This window comes from Phalacrocorax carbo, chromosome 25 (assembly GCF_963921805.1).
Source record: "Phalacrocorax carbo chromosome 25, bPhaCar2.1, whole genome shotgun sequence".
NCBI classification, from domain to species: domain Eukaryota; kingdom Metazoa; phylum Chordata; class Aves; order Suliformes; family Phalacrocoracidae; genus Phalacrocorax; species Phalacrocorax carbo.
Genome location: NC_087537.1, coordinates 608,791 through 633,204, shown reverse-complemented (window position 1 = coordinate 633,204; position 24,414 = coordinate 608,791). Strand labels below are relative to the sequence as shown.

The following is a 24,414-nucleotide window of genomic DNA, read 5'->3' as shown; positions in this document are numbered from 1 at the left end:
CGGCCGCGCGGGGGCGGGCCCGGGCGGGGCGGGGGCGGGGCCGCCGGGCGGGGCCGGGGCCGGTGCCCGGGCCGGGGCTCGGCGGTCGCTCCTGGCTGCGGGGCCGCGGCGGCACCAGGTGCGAAGCTGCGCGGGAGCGGCCGCCCCGGTGCGGGCTGAGCCGATGCTGGCGGCCGAGCCGGCCGCCGCCGGAGCCATGTCCCAGCCCGAGGCGGAGCGGGCGGGCGGCGGCTCCGCGCCGGAGCCGGAGCCGGGGCTCCCCGGGCGGGCCCCGCATCGCAGCCGCGGCCGGCGGCCCTCGGGGCGCGACTCCCGCCGCGCCTCCTCCCGCTTCAACCGGCGGAGCTCGGCCGAGCTGGAGCTGCTGGGCTACCCGGCGCCGGGCGGGGAGCGCGGGGGGTCGTTGCCGTCACCGCCGCCGCCGGTCGCCGCCGGGCGCCGGGAGCCGGAGGAGACGGAGAGCGAGGAGGTGGAGACGCGTGCGGTCGCCACTTCCCCCGACGGCCGGTTCCTCAAGTTCGACATCGAGATCGGCCGCGGCTCCTTCAAGACCGTCTACAAGGGGCTGGACACGGAGACCACCGTGGAGGTGGCCTGGTGCGAGCTGCAGGTACGGCCGCCCGCGCCTCTGCCCCTGCCCGCGCCCGCGGACACCCGCCCCGGGGGAGGGGGCGGCGGCAGGGGCAGTTGGACCCTTCTCCGTCCAGTTTCCCTGGGGTGGGCAGCCCCCCGCCCCGGCCCTGGCCCTGAGCCCCTCTGCCTGCCCGGGCTGCCGTGCGGGAACCGCGGGGCATCTTCCCCCAGGCTGGGGCCCGTCCCAGGGGGCTCAGGGCCCCGACATCCCCCGTTCCAGCCAGGCATGCCGGCGCCCCTCCGCTGCCGGGCTGCAGCGGCAGAGCAGGGCAGGGCGTCTGCAGCCGGGCTCGGGCCCCCCTCGCTGCCTGCGCTGCGCCCGTCCCCGCCGCTGCCCCGGCGCCGCTCGGGGCTCTTGGCCCGGGCCCAGGCTCCTGCCTAACGCTGCTGCTCCCGGCCCTCCTGCCCATCACGTGCGGTTTTCCATGTGCCGTCTCGCTGCCTGCGCTGTGGAGCCCACCGGGGCGCCCGCGCCGCTCCCCGCTCCGGGGGCTTACAGGTGGATTCCAGGACCGGCTGCCGGCGCTGAGCACCCCGCTGCCTTTTCAGTGTCCGCCAGCTTGCAGCTTTTTTCCCTTTGGAAGGGCAGCGAGGGCAGGGGTGCCCTCTCCTGTGCTGGCCTCCACACGCGCGCCTGTGCCAGTGCTGGAGCTGGCTCCGAGGCTTGCCCCGATAGCCCTCGGCGTGCTCTGGGGCACGTGCCTGCAGCGAGCTTGCGGCTGGACGTCAGTCGGGAGCAGGGTACGGCACGACCTTGGTGTGCTCCGGCTGCTTGTCCTTGGCTGAAGTGGTGTCCGTGGGCACCTGCATGTGGTTTCTGTGATGCTGCCAGGGGCTGTCAGCTGGGAGCGCCTGGACCTGTGGTCTTCCAGGTGTCTGAGCAGTGTCGTCCCCATCTCCTTTCTGACGCTTCGTTCCTCCATCCCCTTTGCTGCTCTGCAACCCGGCAGCAGGATGCTAACAGCGGGACACGGAGGGGAGCAGAGGAGGTGTTGGCTCCACAACACCGTCTCCTGCTTGTTGCTTTTGATGGGCCTGATCTCATCCACAGAGGTGCGCAGGGAGAGGTATGCCATGGGGCTCCCTTTTCTCCTTGGAGCCCCTGGGGAGGGGCTTCAGCGAAGTCCAAAGTCTCCAACAGGCTCCTGACCCTGGGGTGGATGCTGTGGCTGGAAGGTCCAAGTCCTTGTTTACACAGAAAAACGCGTCTTGCGAGTTTGTTGTCTTGTTCCTAAAACCCTGGTGCAGCTGCAGGCACTGCCCGGACTGGGTCCTTGGGGTGGCTGCAGACCAGTAGTGCAAGGAGAGATCCTGAGATAGCAGTGGGTGATTTCTGGAGAGGCTGCATGTGGCCTCTTAGTGAGGAAGGTGAGGTCTTGGGCCTCCGCCTGCCTTCGTGGGTTGCACAATTGCTTCAGCTGGCTGCTGAGAGCCGGCTCAGCGCTCTCTCCCTCGTGCAGCCCCGTGGCTCCATCCGACCGCTCCTGAGCTCCGTTTGAGTCCCGCGTCCCTTCGGGCAGCGGGGGAAGTGCCAGCCTGCTGCTGGCAGGGAAGGGCTCTCCTTGGCGAGCTCAGGACTTTCTCTGGATGAGTCAGCCATGCCCAGTGCTTCCCGCCTGGCTGGCTCTGTGTCCCTCTCTGCGGGTCTCAGCCCCTCCTCACAGACGTGCCCCAGCTCCCTTGCACTGGCAGCTGGCACGCGTAGCAGGACTGGCAGCACGGCGCGTCGCTCCCTGCCCTCCTGCTTGTCCCCACGGCTGGGCTGCGCTGCCCTGCGGGGCCTGTCCCCACCCCGGCTGTGTCAGAGCAGCTCCTGCATGTCCAGTGGGGCTGGATTTGGCCCCCCACACCTGTCCTGCAGCCCAGGGCAGGGCCTGCGAGCGCATGGGGCTCTGTTTGGCGATGAGCTGGCCGCGGTCTGGCTGCGGTGCAGGCGGGGTGTGCCTGCATGGTGCGCGGGCAGCTCTGATGTCTTGCAAGGTGGCTGCTGGGGGGAAGAAGCTGCACCCTCCCATGTGGAGGAAAGGGGGTCAGGAAGCAAAAACGCCTCTGTGCCCCACGTTCAGCAGGCACATGCCTGCCCTGTGAGCCTGCTATGCCAGTGTGGGCGCTGCTTGCTTGGCCCATGGGGGGCTGGTGGGGACGTACGCAGAGAGGCTGAGCTCCTGCCTGGGACCATCACACGAGTGTCCTGTGGTGTCTGGGAGACCTGGCTCCCCACCAACACCCTCCCAGGGGAGCACAGCCTGGCTGTAGCTGAGAGCCCCTCGAGGGCTGGCTGGCGCAGGCAGCCCCGTCCCTGCTCCTGTCCCACACAGCCCCGGCACCTGCCCCCCACCTCCCTCCCTCCCAGCCCTCCCTTCCCCAGCCGGCATTCAGCTCCATTCCACTGACTGCCCTTTATCCAGTGTCTCTTGTCCCAAAATCCATGTCCCATGAGGGGCTGAGAGTACAGAAGCAGACTTTTAAAAGTTTGGTTTTTTCAGCAATCATGCAAAGAATCAGACACTGTGACACAAATACGGAATTTGAAACCACAAATAAAAATGGTTGTGGTTCTGCCCTTTTAAAAATAGCTTTGTCCTGTGTCTTTCACAGTTCTCCTTTTATTGCGTTTCAATTCTAAATGAATACCTAACCTCAGTCCTAACCTGTTCCAGTCCAGAGAGCCTCATCCAGCTGCCGTGATGGCTCCTGATCCCAAATCCCAACTCTCTGTGCTGTCCTTGCCCTGCCCTTCCCTTCCCTGGTGCCTGGAGATCTGGAGACCATTTTTGCCTGTCCCCTGCCTTCCTGTGGGACCCCTCTGGGGACTTGCCTGTCCCTGTCCCCCCATGCCGCTGCCCCCCAGTCCTGAACACGGTGTCTGTCTTTACCTCCTACCCGCATCCCGCAGCCCTGCCATGACCTGTATGTGCTTTCCAGCTTTAGACTGGGGACTATTTCTGTTGATAGGTGCTGCGGGCGGTGGGGAAGGAGGAAGCAGGGAGGAAACCAGAGGCCCGGAACGGGATCGAGCTGTAAATACCTGGCTGTGAGCAGTTTTCCTGTGGGTCCCCTCGGGCTCCCTGTGGGCAGGAGCAGCCTGGGCGGCGGGCGCTGCTGTGCCTCCCCCAGCTCCCTCGTGCAGGTCAGGCAGGTAACCTCGGCTGGCTGCCCCAGGGGCTGCGGGGCACCTTTCTTCCCAAATTCCTGCATCTTCCCAAAGTCCTGTCCATCGAATGCCCAGACCATCCTGCCTGTGCTGTGGTTGAGAATCATGCTGTGTTGGGAATCTTGCAATTAGGCAAGGCCCTGGGGCATTGCCCGGGGCTCAGCCCCTTGCGGGCTGGGAGCTCTGCCTGTCCAGGAGATGAACCAGGGAGACTGGGGGCATTTGCTCCACAGGGGTCCTGCGGGCTTGGGAATGTGAGCATATGCGTGCTCGTGCATCTGTGAGCATGCACAAGGTCACCATTTGCCAAGCAGTGGGGGGCAGAGCCATGGGGGGAGCAGTGGGGTGCGGGCACCCACTGCTGCCATAGTGCTGGCTCTTGTGCTGGGGGACCGGGGGGCTTGGGACCTCCCCGCAGCTGGAGCTGCTGTGGCCATGGTCAGAGGGAGGGTGCTGGGCAGTCTTCAGCGCCTGCTCCGGGCCCCACCACGGTGTCATTATGAGTGTCCCTCCAGGGTGAGAGCCCCCCTCTCCAGGTATGACTCTCAGCCACGCACATCAGGGCTTTCACAGGCCACCGCTGGGTCCCCCTGCCCGGGGCATCGCAGAGCCAGGGCCCTGCGAGGGCTGCGGGAGCAGGAGAGCCCTGCGAGGGCCGCAGACTCTGTGCTGAGCGCTGGCGCTTCCTCGTGCTGGGAGAGCCTCCTGCCGCAGTGGTGAGAGCCATCCTTGGCCACCATGCCCAGCCTTCCCTCCTCCTGTGCTGGCCTTGGCTCCTGCTGTTGGCTGTCCCAGGCTTCCCAGCAGCCAGCTCCTGGCTCGCGGGATGAGGCTGGATCACTGCCACCCAGCTCCTCGCCTGGCCCTGTGCCGCCATCCCCAGCATCCTCCTCTGCCCTGCGCGAGGTGCTGCTAGGAAAGGACGCGGTGTTCCTGCGTGCCACGTGGGGTGGTGGGGCTCTACCCTCCCCGGTGCCCAGACCCTGGATGAGCAGCTCCTCCGCCTGGGCTGGGGTGGATTGCGTTCCACTCCCCACTGCCGGCCCTCAGTGGGGAGAGCGTTGGGATGCTCGGCCATGGGACCGGCTGCCGCTTTGGTTGTGCGGGAGGAACGGTGCCAGGCGAGCCCAGCAGTCCTGGCATAGTCTCAGGGGATGAGCTTGGCTCCCCCAGGCCTTGCTCCAGGCACCCTGGGGGAGGCGGCCTCCTGCCGGGGATTCTGCCCGGGGCTGGAGGTAGCACAGCGGGGACCGCGTGGCGTCTCCTCTCACCAAGCTGGAAGAGGGATGGCCGCCCATGACTCCATCCTTGCCCCTGTTCATAGCCTGTGTCGGCTTCCCCCATGCCCTTGCAGGTTTGTGGGGTGCAGTGAAGCCTCCAGGCTCCTCAGTGGGGAGTGGGGGGCCAGGGGCTCCAAGGGCGGCCGTGGCACTGGGCAGGGCAGCCGGCGTGCTGCTGGGCTGCACAGGGGCTTCAGTTGCTGTTTTCCTCCTTGGGTATGAAAGGTCCCATTCATCCCGCTGCAGCAGGGCTCAGGTTCTCATCTGGGCTGAGCCGGGTCCCTGAGCGTGTGTTAAAAGCAGAGGGGATTATGGAGTGGCTCCAGCCCGGCTGTGGGGCCGGCTGTGATGCAATGAAAATATTACGAAAGCTGCCCAGGCTGATGGATGACGGCTGCCGGCCAAGGAGCTGAGCACGGCTCTGGCAGCGTCTGGCAGTGGGAGCACAGTGGCCGCCTGCAGCAGCTTGGTTTTCCTTGGCCCTGCGAGCATGGGCTGGGCGGGGGTCCTTGATGGTTGGACCCCAGGCTCTGCAGTGGCCGGGCCCATCAGGGTCCTGGGCTGTGGTGGTGGCATCGCAGGGGATGCTGCTCTGCTCCTGCTCTGCTCAGCACTCGCAGCTGCCTGGGCTCAGGGCAGGACCTGGCTCCTTCTGGGTCTGGCCAGCTGGCTTCCCTGTTCCTGCACTATGGGGCCGTGTCCCTCCAGGATGGGGGGGGTCTGCCTTCTTTCCACCGGCCCCGGCCCCATCTCCGCTCAGTGCCCATGTCAGCGCTCAGCTTCAGTTTCCACTTTAATTAACTCGAGCAGGAGGAACATGGAAAAACCTGGCTGGAGCCTCCCCCGCCTGCTTTCCCCAACAAAGGCCTCATTGAGGCTGGCCCGGCACCCTGCCATGCTGGTGCCCGGTGCTGGGAGCCGGTGGTGCCCTGCTGGGGGCAGGGCTGTCCTGGGGGGCAGAGGGGCTGCGGCTGTTGGGTCTGCATGGGGCACGCTGGCAGGCAGTGGCTGTTGCAGAGCCCCTGCACGTCCTCTTGGCTGGGTGGCTGCAGGCTGGGCATCCCCATCCTGCGGTGGGATGGTGGGCACCGGCTGGGGGCTAAGAGCAGGGGGAGCGGGGGTGGGTGGCCCTGGCACAGGGCAGCCTTCATGGCAGAGAAGCACACAGGCTTCTCAATGCACCAGCTGCTGTGGGAAACCTTGGCCATCCCTCCCCAAACCAGGGGAGAGTGGCTTCATCCAGAGCAGTGCTGGGGTCCGGGGTCTGGCTGGGTGGGGTGAGACCATGGGCCCCATGTGAGCCCCTCTGCTGGGGGACAGCAGGTCTGACCCCAGCTTTGTGCTGGAGCCACTACAGCCCCCACTACCTTGTACGTAGGGAGTGGGGACGAGGATGTGGGGGTCTCGTAAGCCAGGGCATCCCTCGGTGCTTGCTGGGGACCCTGCATGCCCCCCCTCACCCCCCCACTGGCTCCTGCAGACACGGAAGCTGTCGAAGACGGAGCGGCAGCGGTTCAGCGAGGAGGTGGAGATGCTGAAGGGGCTGCAGCATCCCAACATTGTCCGCTTCTATGACTCCTGGAAGTCATCTGTCAAAGGCCAGATCTGCATTGTGCTGGTCACAGAGCTCATGACGTCTGGCACTCTGAAAACGTGAGCAGTGACCGCCAGGTCGGGGTGTGCAGGGGAGGGGGCAGGGGCCCTGCGGTGACAGGGAAGAGAGGGACAGGTCTGCACCCCCTGCCTGGGCACTTGACATGGGCGTTCAGGTGGGGATGACGGTCTGTGGTGGGCTCAGGTGGGATCTGGGCAGATGACGGGGCAGGGCTGGGAGCTGGAGGCAGAAATTGGGAGTTGCTGCTGGATGCTGGAGACCCAGGAGTTTCACTGGCACGATTCTGCATGGGCCAGGCACGCCGGTGCCAAGCGGGGTGGCAGCACTGGCCAGTCACCCCAGCTGGCTCCTGGCACAGGTGGCTCAGGGAGCTTGGCTCCTCCTGAGCTGTGTTTTCTGTGCTGCCTCTGTGGAGCCCAGCCAGGGAGGGGACCAGGAGCCCCTGACTCCAAGATGCTCGCCCTGTGTGGGCACCTGCATCTGAATGGGCTTGGTGTGGTGGTGGGAGAAGGGTGGGCTGGGGCTGGGGTCTGTGTCTGAGCCCCATGGGTCCCCTGGCAGCTATCTGAAGCGGTTCAAGGAGATGAAGCTGAAGGTGCTGCAGCGCTGGAGCCGGCAGATCCTCAAGGGGCTGCATTTCCTGCACACTCGCTCGCCCCCCATCATCCATCGTGACCTCAAGTGCGACAACATCTTCATCACGGGCCCCACCGGCTCAGTCAAGATCGGGGACCTGGGCCTGGCCACGCTCAAGCGAGCCTCCTTCGCCAAGAGCGTCATAGGTGGGGTCCCAGCGGGGCCAGGCTTGCGGCTGCCCCGCGGTGGCTGTGGGGGGGTGGGTGCGCGGGGGGGTGCTGAGCCCTGCTGCTGCCCCCAGGCACCCCCGAGTTCATGGCGCCAGAGATGTACGAGGAGAAGTACGACGAGGCGGTGGATGTCTACGCCTTCGGGATGTGCATGCTGGAGATGGCCACCTCAGAGTACCCCTACTCCGAGTGTCAGAACGCTGCCCAGATCTACCGCAAGGTCACCTCGGTGAGCGGCCCCAGCCCCCGGGCTGGGGGCGATGCTGCTGGCTGGTGCTGTGGGCGTGGGAACCGGGGTGAGGGGGCTCCAGCCGGCTGGATGGTCCTCACTGTTCCCCAAAAATGTGTCACCGTGCAGTTGTGCAAGCAGCTAAAAATAGTCTGGGTGGTGAGAGGGTGCTGTGCCAGGGCGTGGGGCCCATGGAGGGCGGAGGGGGACATGGCTTGGCCAGACTCCATGTCCCTCACCCTGTGCCAGGCGCTGCCAGTGCGTTAGTGGGGTGGAACGGGAGTGGGTGGGCTCAGCCACCCCTTGCCTGGGGCATCACGGCTGCCCCAGCTGGTCCTGGCTGGCTCCTGCCTGCTGGGGTGGAAACCTGGAGCCCCAGGGCGTCCTGGCGATGCTGCCCGTGCAGGCATGCGTGGCCTGGCTGCGGGAGCCACGGCCAGGCTCGTGGGGCCCTGGGCTGGGACCCCAGTCCCCATGTGTCCCCTGCTGCTGGTGGGGATGTGCCTGGGGGTGCTGGGGGCTGCCTGGGCAGCATCCAGCAGCCCCATGTCCCTGCAGAGCCTGGGTTCAGCCCCAGGCCCTGGAAACCCAGCGCTGTGGTAGGGTCTGGGACAGGAGGTGCTGACACCCATCGCCCCCAGGGCCTGAAGCCCAGCAGCTTCTACAAGGTGAAGGTTCCGGAGCTGAAGGAGATCATCGAGGGCTGCATCCGCATGGACAAGAATGAGAGGTGGGGGCCAGCAGGGGCCTGGGCAGCAGAGCCCCCCCAGCCCCCAGCCCAGCGCTGAGCTGTGCTCCCCACAGGTACACCATCCAGGACCTGCTGGAGCACTCCTTCTTCCAGGAGGACACGGGGGTGCACGTGGAGCTGGCCGAGGAGGATGATGGCGTCAAGTCTGGGCTCAAGCTCTGGCTGCGCATGGACGACACGAAGAAGCTGCATGGCAAGTACAAGGACAACAATGCCATCGAATTCCTCTTCGAGCTCTACAAGGATGTGGCGGAGGAGGTGGCCCAGGAGATGGTGGGTGCAGGGATGGAGGGACCCTGGGTGCTCCCTGCGCCCTGAGGTGACGAGCCCCCTCCCGTGCAGGTGGTTCTGGGCTTTGTCTGCGAGGCCGACTACAAGCTGGTGGCCAAGGCAGTGCGGGACCGCGTGGTCGCCATCAAGCGCAAGCGGGAGAAGCTGAAGCGTGCCCAGGATGTGCCGTCACCTGCAGAGCCAGAGCAGGCGTCGGGCGTCCTGCGGCTGCTGGAGGAGCTCAAGTCCCCGCTGCCACCCGGCACACCTGCCCCGGCCACCCCAGGCTCCGGGGACTCCCTCTTCAGCAGCACCTTCCCCCCGGAGCCTGAGGAGCCGGAGGCTGACCAGCACCAGCACTTCGCCTACCAGCACACCAGCTACTCCTCGGCCACCTGTGCGTAGGCTTGGGGCGGGGGGGTGTGTGGGGTGTGTAGCAGGGCAACCCAGGGCAGGAGGTCGGCGCGGGGAGTCCCTCTCTACCTCCAGCCATGCCATGCATCCAGCCCCAAAGCCATTTCCCAGGGTGCAAGCTGGGAGGGGGCTCTGGCCATGCTCATGAGTGCTCCTCCGCAGCTGACTGCGAGACGGATGGCTACCTAAGCTCCTCTGGCTTCCTGGACTCTCCAGACCTGGCCCATCACAGCTTCTCAGCGGGGGACCCTGCCAGCCCACCGCCCCCCCGCCCCACACGCTGCTTCCCCACGGTGAGTGGGGCCCTCCTGAGGGGCTGGGGGTCAGGGCGGCCGTGGCGCCGGCTCACAATGTCCTCTCCCCACAGAGCATCGCGGTGCAGCTTCCCACGGAGCGCCTCCCCACTGCCAGCGGCTTCTCCTCTCCGGTGGACAGGTGGGGCTGCGGGGGGCCGGGCAGGGGCCGGACGGGGAGCGCGGCGGCTGGGAATGGCTGCGCTGATGCTCCGCTGCTGGGGCTTCCCGCAGCTATGCCTCAGATGTGGCGTCTGGCATGAGTGACGGCTACGAGGGGCTCTCGGCCAGCGAGCAGAGCGCCAAGCTGCCAGCCAAGCGGGCCTCGGGAAAGCTGCTGCGGCGCCGAGCCCGGTCCAGGCTGCGCATCACCAACGTGAGTGCTGCAGGTGCCGGGTGGGCGGCTGGGTGCTCCCCAAGCTGAGCCGGCCCTGCTGCCCACAGATCTCCGACAAGAACGACCGGGTGGTGGAGTGCCAGCTGCAGACCTACAATAACAAGATGGTGACCTTCAAGTTCGACCTGGATGGGGACAACCCGGAGGAAATTGCGGCTGTCATGGTGAGCACAGGGCAGGGGTGAGGGCAGGGGCTTGCCCAGCCGTGCTGGGTGCTGACTGGCCCCTCTGTCCCCAGGTCCACAATGAGTTCATCCTCAAGTCGGAGCGGGATGGCTTTGTCCACCGCATCCGGGACATCATCCACCGCGTGGAGACCCTGCTCCGCAAGGATGGGCGCAGCACCGCCGAGCTGCCCGAGAGCCCCGAGGCTGAGCATGGCGCGGACAGCCCTGTGAGTGCCCAGCCCGGCCCCGCCAGCACTGGGGAAACTGCCAACGCGGAGCGTGGCTGGGGGTGCTGCCCAGCCCCGGGGAGCCCGGTGGGGAGGGGGTGGGGGTGCAGGGTGCTGCAGCCCCTGGCAGGAGCGACCTGGAGCCGCAGGCCCAGGGCCACTTGCCCGCTCCCGTGATGGGTTGTGGTGTCCCCCTGCCCGGCAGAGCTGCTGGCTCCTGTCCCCGCATGTGGTGGGGCCCAGCAGGGGCTTGGCTCAGCCTGTCCAGTGTCTCTGCCGGGTGCTGGGCTCAGCCATATCCCCTTCAGCAGGTGGACCTGCAGCTGCAGGAGCTGTCGCGCTCCATCTCCTCCTCGTCCTCACTCAGCGGTACGTCTCTGCCCCTGTGTGGACCCTTCCTGTCCACCCCCAGCACCCGTGCAGGCCCCGTCTGAGCCCGGGGGGTCCCGTGAGGCATGTCCTGCCTGGGCTGAGCACCAGCTATCACCCCTGTGCTGCAGACCTGGCCTGCGCCAGTCCCAGCCTCCTGGTCCAGTCCCCCATCCTGCCATCGCTGAGCAGCTCCCAGTTGGAGAATGACCTTGCCAGCCCCGTGGGGCCACCGGCAGCCCCAGCCCACGAGCTGCAGCCGACACTGCTGGGCTCCTCCACAGGTACCAGCCCTGGCAGGGCCAGGCATGTCTGTCCCTCTGGGGCTGCCGGCTGCAGCCTGTGCAGCCACCATGCCTTGGCCAGCCCCTCGGCAGCACGAGGCTCAGAGCTGCCTGGGCAGGGGGTGGAGGGGGCTCGTGGGGGTCAGGGGCCACTCCTGACACTCCCCTCTCCGCAGGCTCTGTGCAGACATCGCCCCTCGCCTCGACGGCTCCTTCCTGGCTGACGGCATCGCCAGCATTCCCACAGACTCCCCTGAGCACCGCGGGGGTGGCTGCCCCACCAACCCTACCCCAAGCCCTCCTGTCCCCACTGCCGCTCACCACATCCCCTGTCCCCAGTGGGCCCAGCAGCCCCCTGAGCCCCCCTGTGACCAGCACACCCTGGTCCCCCACTGCCCCCATCCTGTCCCTGGCCAACGTCTTCTCCCTGGCAGTGATGAGCGTGGCCCACACGCTGCTGCCCGCTGTCTCCTCCATCGCCAGCTCAGGCGGGCACCTCTACCCCCCACTGTTGCCGCGGCCGCAGAGCCTCGTCCTGGGGCCCCCACGCTTCTTCTACCCTGACCCTGCCAGCATGGCCAAGCCAGCCCCGGCCTGTGGTGGGACCCTGGAGTCAGTGGGGGCTGATGTCCCCACTGCCGGGGGGCCAATGCCATTCCCTCATCTGGCACCAGCCCCGCCGTGTCCCGCAGGCAGCGAGGCTGTGGGGAGCCCCCTGCCATCGCTGAGCACATCCACGCCAGGGAGCCTGGAGGGCAGCACGGTGAGTACGGGGCTGGCAGGGGCTCCCTGGAGCCGCTCGAGGTGGGGCTCGGCACCAGGGGGTCTGGGTTGTCACTGCGGATGCTGCCCTGGGATAGGACAGGGAGCCCCATGGTGTGGGGAGCCCCTGGGATGCAGGGAGGTCTGAGCAAATGGTGGGTCCCAGGGCATGGGAGCAGCAGCGGGGTGGGGCAGGAGATGTGGGGGTAACCAGGGTGGGGTGGCTGACAGTGCTCGAGTGCCTGCAGGTGCCGCCCAGCTCCCCCAGACCCAGCCACCCACTCATTGTCTCGGAGTTGCCAGCCCCCAGCGCGCCCAAGGCCCGTCTCTCGCCCATCAATGAAGGTGAGGTGGGGAAGGGGTGAGGCTGCGTCGTGCAGCCGCGTCTGCGCTGGGGCACCGCGATGTCCCGACCAGCCCATGTGCCCCAAACCCCACCAACTGCCCCCTGTTCCCAGCAGAAGCCAAGCCCCAGATCCTGGGCCGGTTCCAGGTGACACCAACCAAGGACCTGGCTGTGACCTCCCTGGTGCCGGGCAGCCATGAGGGCGAGCAGCGTGGTGCAGAGCCGGCAGCGAGCGGCTCCCCTCCGCCCGTGGCCCCAGAGACAGCGAGCAGCTCAAGCAGCGACTCGGAGTCAGTGCTGGAGACGGCAGAGCAGGGCCCCAAGGCCGAGGAGGTGCTGGCCGAGGAGGGCACAGTGGCGCCGGCGGAGAGTGACCGAGAGGGCCCCGGGGAGGAGAGTGCAGAGAACGTGCCGCAGACGGTGCTGAGCCACGTGTGGCTGAGCCACCCCCGCAGCTTGCCCTACCTGAGCAGTGATGACACCGAGAGCGAGGACGAGGAGATCTGGGAGGAGTTGCAGAACCTGCGCCAGAAGTGAGCAGCCCTCCAGCCAGCTGACCTGGGGGCCCCGTGGCACGAGGGGGAGCAGGGCGGTGGCTGCACCCGAAAGCAGCGCAGGGTCTGCAGGAGGGGACAGGTCTTCCCACCTGCCCCAGGCGGGAGGACGGTGCCCCCTCCCCGGAGGCCCTGGCTTGGCCGGGTGTGGTGCAGCGCATGGCTCGGCTGCCAGCCCCCATCTCCTCCCCAGGCACCTGGCCGAGGTGCAGCTGCTGCAGAGCGCCCAAAAGAAGGAGATCGAGGAGCTGTACCTGCGGATGGGGAAGCAGCCACCGCTGGGTATCGTCTCCCCCGCCGCCATGCTCTCCAGCCGCCAGCGACGCCTCTCCAAGGGCAGCTTCAACCCCTCCCGCCGCAACAGCCTGCAGCGCCTGGAGCTGGCGCAGCCCCCAGGTGCAGCCCCCGCTGCCTCAGCTGCCCCCCGGGGCCCCTCGGGGCAGGGCGAGGGCTGTGGGATAGTGACCCCCGGGGCCGGGGGTGGGTCAGGCCTGTGTGGGGCACAGCTCTGCACACCCATCCGTGCCCCCAGCTCAGGGCTGGTCTGTCTTAGCAGGCATCATGCGGCGTAACTCGCTGAGCGGCAGCAGCACCGGCTCACAGGAGCAGCGGCTGAGCAAGGGGGTGACCTTTGCCGACGACTTCAGCTGGATGGTAAGGGGTGGGGGGCTGATCCTGCTGCTGGTGGTGCCGCAGCGCTCCCGGCAGGCTCCAGCTCACCCCTGCTTCTCTCCCCAGTAGCTGGCTGGCCAGGAGTGACTTCATGAACTACCTCAATCAAGTGCCTGCTGCCCCGTGGGCAGGCGAGAGCCCCTGCGCCTCCTGGGAGGTCAGCACTGGCCCTGGGGGCAGCCAGTACCCTCAAGCCGAGCCAGCTGGGTGCCTGCCCTGGGGTGCCAAGCCCCCCACCTCTGCCCTCCACTTGCCCTGGGGAGCCCAGCCCCCAGCCCCGTGCCCCTCGGCCATGCAACCGTGGCAGGGTACCTGCTGCCTCTGTATCAGAGGGAGGGCAGGCCTGTCCCACGCTCGTCCTCCCATTTCCTCCCTCCAAGCGCGCGCCCAGCTGCTTCCCTGCCGCTCCCAGCCTGTTTGCTCAAGCCCGGCCCCGGCCGCAGGTTGCGTGTGAGGCGCCGCCATCCTTCATGGCTTCACTTGGAGCTCAACATGCGCAAGCAGAACCAGGCCCTGCTGGCGCCCTGCCCCGAGCAGAACTACACCCCCACCGCGTCCCAGTCATGATACATCCCCACCCCTGCCCCATCCCACCCCTGCCACCGCACTGTCCTCCAGCCCCGCTCCCTGTGTGGGACAGCACGTGGGGCCGAGCCCGCTGCCCCAGGGCTGCACTGCTCGCTGCTGCCCTCGTCTCGCTCCATGCATCCGAGAACAAGCCGGCTGTGGAGGGGGAGGAAGCTTCCCCCAGCTCTGTAAGGCGATGGAGCCTGGTGCACCAGGAACAGCAGCAGGTGTGCTGTGTTACGAACTGGTGTCTGGGTTTTCATAAATACGAATTAAATAGTAATGGGGTCTGCCTGTGTCTGTTTGGTGGGACTTGTGGACACTGTCCTTGCTGTTGGCTTATGGTAAAAGATGATAAAATGAAGAGCAAAGCAAAATCTGCCCATCTCAGCAGACACCTGAGTGGGTGGCAAGATCCTGAGCTGGACTCTGGCCACCAGCTGCTTTAACCACAGGTGCTGATACAGTCTCCAGACAGGGTATTTATTGTGGAAAGTGATGGGCACCTGGGCACCCCTGCCCTTCCCAGGAGCAAGTCCCTGGCCACTCTCTAGGAGAAAGGTGGCTGCCCGCAGGGGAGGACGCCCTGCCTGCAGGGGAGCCCCCCCGGTGCACTACCCTGGAGCACACCGAGCGCCGTGCACGCCCAGAGCCCCACGAGGGGCCAGGTGGTCGCCCGGTGCCCGAGGCCCGTCCTGCCCCGCGGGAGCGGCAGCTCGCTGACTGGGTGCACCGGGGCCGGGCCCGCCGCGCTCAGCTCGCCGCGCTCTCGGCCCGCGCCTGTGCCCGCGCCCGCGCCGCCTCTGCCTCCTGCTCCAGCTCGTCCAGGAACCGCTCCTGCGACACCGAGTAGAAGGTGTAGCCGTCTGCGGGGGTGTTAAGGAGAACAGGGGGCGCGGCCCGGCCCGGCCCGGCGCCCGCCCCCGGCCCGACCCGCCCTGCCCTTGCCCCTGAGGATACAGATGCCAAACGCCACCGCGCCGACGCCGAGCGCCAGCAGCGCGTTGCGGCCGCGGAGCCGCCGCTGCAGAGCGCGGTGGCGCTGGGCGCGCTCCACCTGCGCCATAAGGCGGCGCTGATCGGGGCTGAGCCCCGGCTCCCGCGCCGGGTCGATGCGCCGCGCGAACGCCGCCTCCCCGCCCGGCTCCCCCGGCGCCGCCATCTTCCCCGCCGCCGCTTCCGCACGGCGCGGCGCGGCGACCTCACATCCGGCGGGGAGGCCGGCCAATCGGGAGGGCGCGCGCGGCGCAGGCCGGCCGCGCGCAGGGGCAGCGGGAGCGGGGCGTCGAGTGGTTGGCTGGGGCCCGGCGGCGCGTGGCTGGCGGCGGAGGCGGCGTGCTCTGATTGGCGGGGCGGGGTCCCGTGACCAGGAAGGCGCTGGGGTGGGGCCGGGTCCGGCCGGCACCGAGGGCCCTCAGGCTGGCACCGAGGCCCGACCCGGCCCGGCCCGGCCGCGGCGGGGGCTCTCGGGGCCTCTTCCCGCCGCCGGCGGCGACGAAGCACCATTGAAATAGTTGTTGTCCTCGCGGTCTGTGACCCGAGCTGATAAATGGGGTCCCCGGTGTGGGCAGTGTCTGGGTGCCGCGACCCCGGCCCCGTGTTCGGCGAGGTCGCTCCCGAGATTATCGAGGACACGCTGATCCACTTGGCCACGGAAAACGAGCAGTACCTGAGCGAGCTGCCGGAGCAGGCCGGGTGCTTCAAAGGGACACAGATAGTGGGTGAGACCCCTCGCCTGCAGCTGACTGCGGGGCGGGTGACAGCTCTGTGGTCGGCTTCAGCTGGCGTCAGTGAATGACTGTTGGGCTTTTTTTTTTTTTTTTTTTTTTTTTTTCAGAATTTATATTCCTTTTGTCTGAGAAATGGCACTTGGACCCATCAGCGAGGTACCAAGCGGTAGAGTTACTTGAAAGGTAATAAATATCCTGAACGCTCAGTGCATTCCTCTCACGTGGTGATGCTGTGCACGCTCTATACCACTCATCCAAACGATGCATAACCTTTTTTTTATGTGTCTAGAGCTTTGTCTCTTTACTCACTTAATTCAGATTAACAGCTATCTGTATATTCTGAGTACGTGCAGAATTGCTTTTCTTCCTCTTTCTTAGCAGAAGAGAACTATTTTCTGAGCAATTGTGGTTTTTGTAGGTTTATGATCAAGCAAGTAGAAGAAACCTGTAAGTCCCCCAGAGAGAATGTTAAAAGTTGTGACCAAGGACAAGGCAGCAGCTGGAGCTCTCTGAAAGACCAGATATATGATACATTTGTCCTGCGACTTGTGTCATGCGTCCAGCTTGCAAGCAAACTTTCCTTACACTATAATGTAAGCCCGCAAACCTTTTCCTTATAGCATTTTTTTTTAGCAGTGTAGTAAACTCATCTATTCATCTGTGTTAAAAAGTAGATTTTCTCTCTGAAAGATCACAGTGATAATGAAATGCAAAGGATATTGAAATGGAGACCTAAATCCCTTCTGTTTAGGGCAGATTAATTGTCACTCATCGAGTAACAACTTGTCAGGAAAAGTTCCTGCTGTTTCCCCCACTACTGGGGAAGGAAGTACAGGCAGTGGGAAAACTCGGCCGGTGGTTGTTGAAAATTGTGTGGCTGCAGAGGGCTCACACCCGTCTGGGGAAGGTTTGTGCAGTAGAGGAAACCCACAGGAAAGCAGGTCCGGGCTGGATTCCTCATGCCAGCTTAAAAGACGAGTTAGCTGGGTTAGCAGGCGGCATCGCTGCTGCAGCGGCTCGTGCTTAAATTCAGTGGCAGAAATACTTTGTTCTTAGCAAGTGCCTTATTCCCTAGAAAATAATTGGTCTTTTTTTCCTCTTCAGATAGTTAACAGTGACATGGCTTTAAAATTTCTGCAATCATTAAAGTACTCATACACTAAACAGGAATTGCTCGAGTCGGAGCTTGCCGTCTTAAAAGCTCTGCACTTCCAGATCAACATGTCGACTCCTTTGGCTTACGTGGAATTGCTTCTAGAGGTTTTAGGTAAGAGTATTAATAGGAGAAAATGGATTTTTTTTTAAAGCATAGTAGAGCTATTACTGCTCTGAACCAAAATGTCTCACATTACAGATTTTTGCGTACTGTGACGGCACGTGAAACTTTTCAGATTGTCCAGGGCTTTACTTTTTGGGTGAGAATTTTGTCCTAAGTAGAAGCTGATGAATGTTGTTGGGCAGCCAGTCATGACTCATTCAGTAAAAGATTACGAGTTTAAGACCAACCAAAACCTAGTGTAAGGCCACATTTTCTACAGTGACTTACCGTTTTCTTTGCCCAGGTCTGACAACCAGAGTTTCAGAAACTGTGAAATTTTACTGAGATTGAGAAAGCCTATTGCATGAGGCAGCCTGGGGCATTCAGAAACAAAGGGCTGTTGTCACCAGAAATCTTCACCCTTGCTTACAGTAACTAACGCTTCTTTCCAATTCAGTTTAATGACTCAAAATGTGTGGCTGATTATGTATGATCTCTGTGCTAGGACATAACGGCTGCCTGCTTCCTGATAAACCATTACATCAGATGTGCATGCAACTCTTAGACTTCTCCTATCTCACAAGAGATACCATCTACAACACTCTGTTAAAGATTGCTATCGAAAATTCAACACCGAGCAAACTGCAGGTGTAAGTCGCTTATGTGACTATTGCTTAAAATAACTATTTGAAATCAAAACCCCCAAAAAGCCTAAGAAATAGTAGTGTAATTCCCATTATGCCATTTTTTGGGCATGCTTTAAAAAAATTTAATTTGGGGGGCTTTCAGCATTGATTATTGATCTTAAAATGCCAGCTCAAAGCAACGTGCTTCACCACATTGAAGGCCAAGCTAGGAAAGTGTTTAACTTAATCATAAAAATCCAACCGTAGCACTGTCAATTAAAGTTAATAGTGGCAGGCTTTATGTGGGCTGAACAAGATCACGTGTGTAGGCTGTATAGCGATCGCAGGAGTAGGTGCTTTTGAACTGTAAAGATTGATTTTACACCAGAAGATGCTTTTACTTCTGCAGAGCAAAATTTTTGACAGTAAAGGAAGATTTCATGCTCTTGGCTGTTGGAATCATCAGCACAAGCGTGTTCATGCTAAACCCTGGGCAATGGAAGCAGGTACAGTCGCTTCTAAACACACTAGCTCTCCGTGAAAAAAAAATGTGAAGGTGGTTTAGGTTTTAAGCACAGCAGAAAGACGGGTAGATCCTACTGGAAGAAGCAGGAGGGAGGTGACAGCTTTCAGGGTTTTTAGCAGGAAGCGCGTGTACTTTTGCAAGTGTTATGGGGGTACACGGGCAATTCCGTGGGAAGGCTTGTGCTCGCACTGGTGTGAGCGTGTCCTCATGCTGCCGCTTCTTTACAGCCACAACAAACCCACACAGACATTGGTTTGCTGACAGGCGGAGAAGCAATCCCATGGGACAACCTTCTGCCCAAGCTTACTGAACACTGTAACAGACAGTGGCTTTTTTTGTTTTAATTCTTTAGTAGAAGCAATTAAATAAGAAAAAAAAAGGCAACAGCTCCCCCCCCCCCCCAAAAAAAACCCCCAACCCCCCCCCAAAAACCAAGCAAGCAAACAAAAAACCCCAACCAAATGGAAAACCACACTGAGAGGCTTCACCTTGTGTTGGAGTGCGCCCATGGAGCACTACTGTTGTTAGATTTGGAGGGTTAAGAAGCATGTCTGTAAACTAATGTCTTAGGCACCCTATCTTTTTTTCCTTTTAAGGTTGTGGAGCATTTAAACTGTATCACTGGCATTACGTCACAAAGTATCTTTGAATTTTCTTATGCAGTACTCAAACACATCATTGGCAGTACCACTCCGAAGCAGCACTACAGGAACTCTGGAACAAAAGATCCAGAGAGCAGAATTAGGCCTTTTAAATAACCCTGTCGTCCTCGGCCAGTCACATATCGGCAGCAAAACGTTACGCTGCTGCTAAGGCCGTCTTCTGTGATACTGCGCAGGGCACCCAGCAAAACTTGGTTTTACTTTTTGGTTTTGAACACCAGGTGTTCTGTAGCACTTGATGTTGTGTGTTTATTAGAAAAGCTCATCCTTTCAGGCAACGGACTAGTGCTGCGAGGGGAAGCACATGGGAGCAAAGTAGCATTTAGAAATACCTCTTTCAGCACCAAAAGCTTTATTGTAAGAGCTACATCTTCCAAGTTATGAATATAGGTTTCCTTCGAATAAAGAGAAAACTCTAAGAGTTGTGTTTTGAAAGGCATTGCTGTGCATGGTATCCTGCTTGGTAATCTGTATCGCTGGCTTGCACGCCCAGTCATTGCAAACAGGGCCGTGCTTGCTGTCCCCATCTGCTGCTTTCTAAAAAGCTAATTTTTGTCTCAGGCAGCCTGCTGCCGCCAGGCTTGTCACTGTTCCCTCTTTGCCGGTGCTCAGCGCGCGTTTGCCCTTACCCTAAGAAAGCCAGCCAGCTGACCAGTGCTGGGAAAAGGACGGAATGCCACCAGTTCTGAAAGCGATGCAATTGTCGCCTCAGCAGGTGCCCATTTAGCGTGTCTGTGTCGTGCCAGGGGCTGTTTACGCTGTGCCTGGCTTACGCTGGGTGGAAGCACTTTCTGTGCAGAATAGTGTTTTTAGTATTTGCCCAGCGCACCTCGGTGCAAGAACAGGCTGCAGGAGTATTACAAATAGTATCATCCTAGCCTACAGTATTTTAAACAGTATCAAACCTTGTTCAGTGGTACAGAGTGCTGGTATGACTTGGAAAATATTTTATTCCAAAGTGTAGTTACTCTTTAACGACCAAGCAGAGCTTCCGTGAGTTCTTCCGCGTTATTCCCTGTGCTGGTAACGTTTTGCTTTTCTAACCTGTGCCTTAAGCCGTAACAGAGCAGTATCAAACTCACCCACGTTTTGAAGTTCAACAGTAATTTATACGCATATCTATAAACCCCAAAAGTACCAGTTCAGCATCTATTTAATAGCTGATTTTTTTATTCTGTTCAGCGCAATGATATAACTTTACATATTGCTTTTCTATGTACTACTTGTAATAACGGTTTTAAATAAAGTGTCTTGTGGATTTTTGGTATTGTAAACATTTTGTACTGGTTACTATTAAGAGACATCTTAATCTGACTTTCTCCAACGAAATGCAGACACCCCGCAGCTGCCAGGATGAGTTCTTTACACGGTTACTTGTTATAGAATTGGGATGAGACCCAGGCAAGACCCCACTTCAGGTTAGTTAACATGAATTTCAGTGCTTTTGTCCATTGCTCCTCAGAGTTAAATTGTGTTTTAATAGAGTAAGAGCCACCACTGCCACCTGTATCTTCAATCTTCCCTTTCTCCACGTCCATCCTGTATCACACACAAAGTTTTATTAGTGCATTACTATTGTGAGCATTTAATCTCAATATGACATCAGGTACTAAAATTCAAATCTGGCATTCCTATTATTCTATGGAAGAACACTTTGTTTTTAAAGGAAATCTAGCAATCCTGAGCTCTTCAGCCGAGGAAGTAGCTTCAAGTTTCAATTAAACTTAAGAGCAAGCGTGGCAATCCTGCACATTGTAAAGAACACCGGATGATTCCGGAGAGGCAGGACCGAAACGGCAGGCAGTGGTGCAGACGGCGCCAGAGGTTAGTGCTGTGCGGGACAGCACGTGGGGTGTTAATGGGACGTGTTATGTAGCAGCACTCACCTATAAGGCAAACAAAACCGAGTTTCACCTTTTTCCACTTCCTCTTTAAACTGCTGCACGCAGTCCAGGAAAGCCACCATTGCGTGATCAAACTTATTGTCCCAGAAGAACCTCAGGCCTCCAGAACAGTACAAGGGGAGCTCCTGGAAGAGAGATTCGTTTCAGGCATCCCAAGCACTCCATTTTAGACATTATCACTGCAGCTCTTCAGTCTTGTGCAAGGCTTAAATTTATCATAGGATGCTTAGAAATGGTTTGTGGCATTTAGTAAGTGTGATTTGTTTTGTGGTGAGTGCCTGCCTCATGCAGGCTTGGGTTCCTAATCACCCACAACTACCCCAAATCACACTATCTTGCTCTGGGCGGCTGCGGTCTATAGTTCAAGAGTCCTGTCATTTTTAATGCTACTGGATGGCAGTACGAATGGCTGGATAGAGGATATGGAGTGAGGCATTATTACACTGGAGAAGTCGGGCAGCCAGCTCTCCTGTACCATAAATTAATAAAGAGCTGCGTTTGTCTTCTATGTCCCCAGTGTGAGCAGCGCTCTGCCGCATTCGGGGCCAACATCCTCCGACTTGTGCAGGACCTCTTACCTTTGATTTGTCCGTGAGGGACTCTAAATACGAGTGGTTGCCATACGGTACAAGACGGTATCTGAAAGGAGATATGATTCACAGGCAGATGAGCCTCACTATCTTTATCTGGGTCATAAGTGAAATGTGAATTATATTGCATGTACCTTTGAAACTTCAGGCCCATTTTGTTAGCAAGGGCATGTAGCAACAGCACAGTCTGCCCCCAGGCAGCATTGATCTCATTCCATTCTACAGGAACACTGGGGAGACGGCCGAGTCTGAAGTTATTTATTGTACCAAACTGACCACTGTGCCTGCGATAAGAGGAATTATAAATAAGTGCACTGGGGCAGGAACGGCTTCTAGCATGCTAAGCAAACAAGGGCCACGCACTAACAGGTGCGGAACACAGGCTGCCAACCAAGCAAAAGGAGGGTTTGGGGCTCTGGTTAAAAAGTGTGTATAAACGCCAACCACTTGTTCTCTTTTCAGGATGCAGTTCATAAAAAAAAAAAAAAAAGAGCGGGGTGTGTGTGCAACAGAACCAAAAAACCCCAAGGAAACACCCAACCTGCCCGAGGTACCTGCTCTGTAAAGCGGGACATCAGAGCACGCCCGAGGGCGAGCGCAGTAGGTCCCGGCTCGTTAACAGGGTTAGTGAAAGAGCCGTTTCACCGGCCGCCTGGACGTCTGCACAGCATCACAAACCTCCCTCAGCTGACACCGCTGGGAGCCGTGACGGGTTGCTTTGTTGTGGGGTAACTATGACTTGACTAGAGTGCAGCACTACTTAAGCGGCCCTTCGCTGCTGATTCTTAGCAAACTGACACAATATTCAGTGTCTGCGTTACCAGATGTGAAAGGTTGCATTGAACACGTTGGTTTTCTTTAATTTATCCAACTGCATCTGGGCGTAGCGCATTTGGTTGTCCACGCTTTTCAGCTCGTCATCTAGCTCCAGTTGTTGCCTCTTGAATTCACAGTATTCTTTTTGATACCTTTTAATATAAGCAAGACAAGAAATGCTAAGTGCAGGCTTTTACAGAAAACTGATCGCTCTCACAGTATACTAGGTTCTTTTGGTATAGCCAACTTCAATTTTGCAAAGAACAAGCCACTTGCGTTTGGGCATTATTTACAGGTTTCTCCTTGTTATAATCTCATTTATCTGTTACCTAAAAATCCCTGCCGTACACCGCAGTTGTAGTGCACTCACTGAGCTTCTTCCTGCTCCAGCCGCTCTGCCTCCGCCCTGACTCTCTCAAAGTCTTCTGCCACAATCTTGCGATTCTTCTCAACATCCTCTAGCTCTTGAATCAGCTGCTCTTCCTCCAGCGCAAGTTCTTTCAGTTCTGTTTGCAGTTTCTCCTTGTCATCCTCGTTCATTTGTTCCAGGATCTCCAGGCATCTCCTAAAGGGGAGCGACAGGGTTACCAAAAGAGGGATCCTGGGAAGCGCCCCGGCTCCGCAAAAGCCTGCGCACGCGAGCAGAGGTGCAAACTCCGATCTCACGTGCGCCTCATTAATCCCCAGCTCTCCGCGCTGATCCTGCACCGTGCGTCAGGAACGCACACAGGAGAACAGGGGCGCGAGACGGTAACCGAGGGTCTGTTACCGCCTGTCAGTAACCATCTCACCCTTGACTGCACGGGAATGCTGCCACGCAGGCACCACGGGCAGGCGGTGTCAGTCGTTCTGATGGGCTCACAGACTTCAGCTGGAGAAGCTGTGTACCACAGCACTCTCAAAAACAACATTTTAAATCTCATTCAGGCAAAAATGAAGCGCTGAAGTTGTGGATATCTCTTACTCTTGATCACGGTAAGCCGGATCAAGGCCGTACTCTATCCCTACGCTTCAAACTAAAGCAACTCGCTCTTGGGTCACCTCCGTGTCACTCACTTGTAGTTCTGGCACTCGTTCTCTGTGATGTTAAGCTGCGTGTCCAGCTGGTCTAGCAGAGTGTCCGTGCACTCCTCGCACAGAGGGTGATCCACATCTGTCTGCCCAGACATGATGTCAAAGAGGTCACCGGTGACCTGCGGGAGAGCTCACTGTTAGTTCGGGCGAAGCCACAGGCAGCTGCTGGCTGGTTTTCAACAGACGGGCTTGTGCTTCTTCGATGGCAAAGTGTTTTTTGCAGGTCAAAACTTGATTTAAAATAAGCCAGCTTTACTGAATGACTCACCAACAGAAATACTGGAAGGCCAGTGCTACGGGCAACTCTGCAGTTTAGTCTTGCAGAGCGTCTGGGAAAACCGATGCTCTGTTCAAAAGGATCCGAGTTTACCGGCTCACGTAAAACTTGCCTTCAGTCTCCGGCTGAGGTTTTCCATCGTGCCGCCGTCTGACGCCTCTCCGATCAGTGTGAAACTGTTGGCGCTTTCTGTGGACATCATTCTTGGAAAGAATGTTATTAAGAGTTGAGCGCCACGGGTCCAGGGGAGCCAGCGCTAGTGCTAGACTTAAATCTGAGACTGGTTTGAGAGTCAGAAAGGAAGAACAGACAAGACGGACTCGCAGAAGGGCGGGGGCCCGCGCTTCAGAAGAGCTCTATCGGGACGGCGTTTTGCGTTAACACGCAGCTAATAAGCAGCGCGCTAAATACCGCACGTTCGTGTACATGCAAACGGCTGCGCCGCCGGCGGGCCCGGGAGCCTCTCGGGGGAAGCTCGAGGGGGTCACAAGGAACAGGCTGCTCAGCCCCACCGGCGGGGGCCAGGCCCCGCGGCGGGACCCCCTGCCCGGGTGGGAGGCGCCGGGAGCCGCCCGCGGCCGCGCTCCGCGCCGGGGCAAGGCTGGCGGCGGCCGTACCTGGCTGGCGGGATGAACCTCCTGGACACGCCATCCTGCCGGTTCTCCGCGAAGGCTTCCTGCGGGGCACGGGGCCGCGGTCAGAGGGGGTCGGGACGCCCCGCCGCCGCCCGCGCCCCGCCCGACCCCGCCGTACCTCCGTCAGGGCGCTCTCCTCTTCGTGCGCGTCCCCGGGCCGGGCAGGGGCGGCGGTCAGCAGCGGGGCTGCGGGAGAGGAGGCGTCACCGCGGCCCGGCCCGGCCCGGCCCCGGCCCCCCGCCCCGCCCTGCCCCGCCCGCCGGTACCGGTGAGCTCCTGGATGGTGAGGCGGTCGAGGATCTTGAAGGAGGTGTCGAGCTTCAGCGGCTGGCTGCAGCGCTGGCAGACGAAGCTGACCTGCGTGGTGCAGGCGGGCGGCCGGCCGCCCTCCATGCCGCCGCTCAGCCGCGCGCCCGCCCCGCCATCGCCGCGCGACGGACGTGACGCAGGCGGCAGGGCACGGTCCTGGCAGGGGTGTGCGCGCGGGCCGCGGCGGCCATTTTCCCTCGCCTCGCCTCGCCCCGGA

The 24,414-nt window shown here is 60.6% G+C and overlaps 4 protein-coding genes across 11 annotated transcripts; 2 read left to right on the top strand and 2 right to left on the bottom strand.

Annotated features, from left to right (window-relative positions):
* Window positions 1–51: 51 nt before the first annotated feature.
* Window positions 52–14,103, top strand: WNK4 (WNK lysine deficient protein kinase 4). Of its 8 annotated transcripts, none has more exons than XM_064473388.1 (20): window positions 52–610; window positions 6,548–6,720; window positions 7,244–7,464; window positions 7,560–7,717; window positions 8,359–8,447; window positions 8,522–8,741; window positions 8,811–9,135; window positions 9,315–9,445; window positions 9,520–9,587; window positions 9,680–9,821; window positions 9,890–10,006; window positions 10,081–10,236; window positions 10,548–10,605; window positions 10,737–10,889; window positions 11,066–11,652; window positions 11,900–11,996; window positions 12,110–12,530; window positions 12,745–12,947; window positions 13,108–13,205; window positions 13,293–14,103. In XM_064473388.1, the coding sequence occupies exons 1-20, from the start codon at window positions 164–166 to the stop codon at window positions 13,308–13,310; spliced, it is 3,882 nt and encodes a 1,293-aa protein (XP_064329458.1). In that variant the 5' UTR covers window positions 52–163; the 3' UTR covers window positions 13,311–14,103. The 8 variants fall into 8 exon arrangements, with proteins under 8 accessions (XP_064329458.1, XP_064329456.1, XP_064329454.1 ...); XM_064473386.1 differs by having other exon boundaries at window positions 13,105–13,205; XM_064473384.1 differs by having other exon boundaries at window positions 10,545–10,605; window positions 12,113–12,530; window positions 13,105–13,205.
* A 149-nt stretch (window positions 14,104–14,252) lies between these two features.
* LOC135317326 (cytochrome c oxidase assembly factor 3 homolog, mitochondrial) lies at window positions 14,253–14,993 on the bottom strand. The gene is made up of 2 exons (XM_064473395.1): window positions 14,751–14,993; window positions 14,253–14,656 (listed from the first exon to the last, which is right to left on the bottom strand). Exons 1-2 carry the CDS (start codon window positions 14,950–14,952, stop codon window positions 14,544–14,546), a joined length of 315 nt encoding a protein of 104 aa, XP_064329465.1. The 5' UTR covers window positions 14,953–14,993; the 3' UTR covers window positions 14,253–14,543.
* A 140-nt stretch (window positions 14,994–15,133) lies between these two features.
* Window positions 15,134–19,590, top strand: CNTD1 (cyclin N-terminal domain containing 1). Its single transcript, XM_064473392.1, has 7 exons — window positions 15,134–15,511; window positions 15,628–15,703; window positions 15,939–16,113; window positions 16,625–16,787; window positions 17,284–17,428; window positions 17,814–17,910; window positions 18,527–19,590. Exons 1-7 carry the CDS (start codon window positions 15,340–15,342, stop codon window positions 18,686–18,688), a joined length of 990 nt encoding a protein of 329 aa, XP_064329462.1. The 5' UTR covers window positions 15,134–15,339; the 3' UTR covers window positions 18,689–19,590.
* A 154-nt stretch (window positions 19,591–19,744) lies between these two features.
* Window positions 19,745–24,377, bottom strand: BECN1 (beclin 1). The gene is made up of 11 exons (XM_064473391.1): window positions 24,155–24,377; window positions 24,007–24,074; window positions 23,871–23,929; window positions 23,366–23,456; window positions 22,959–23,095; window positions 22,273–22,467; window positions 21,908–22,054; window positions 21,221–21,370; window positions 21,075–21,135; window positions 20,479–20,621; window positions 19,745–20,131 (listed from the first exon to the last, which is right to left on the bottom strand). Exons 1-11 carry the CDS (start codon window positions 24,279–24,281, stop codon window positions 19,963–19,965), a joined length of 1,347 nt encoding a protein of 448 aa, XP_064329461.1. The 5' UTR covers window positions 24,282–24,377; the 3' UTR covers window positions 19,745–19,962.
* Between the last annotated feature and the right edge of the window lie 37 nt (window positions 24,378–24,414).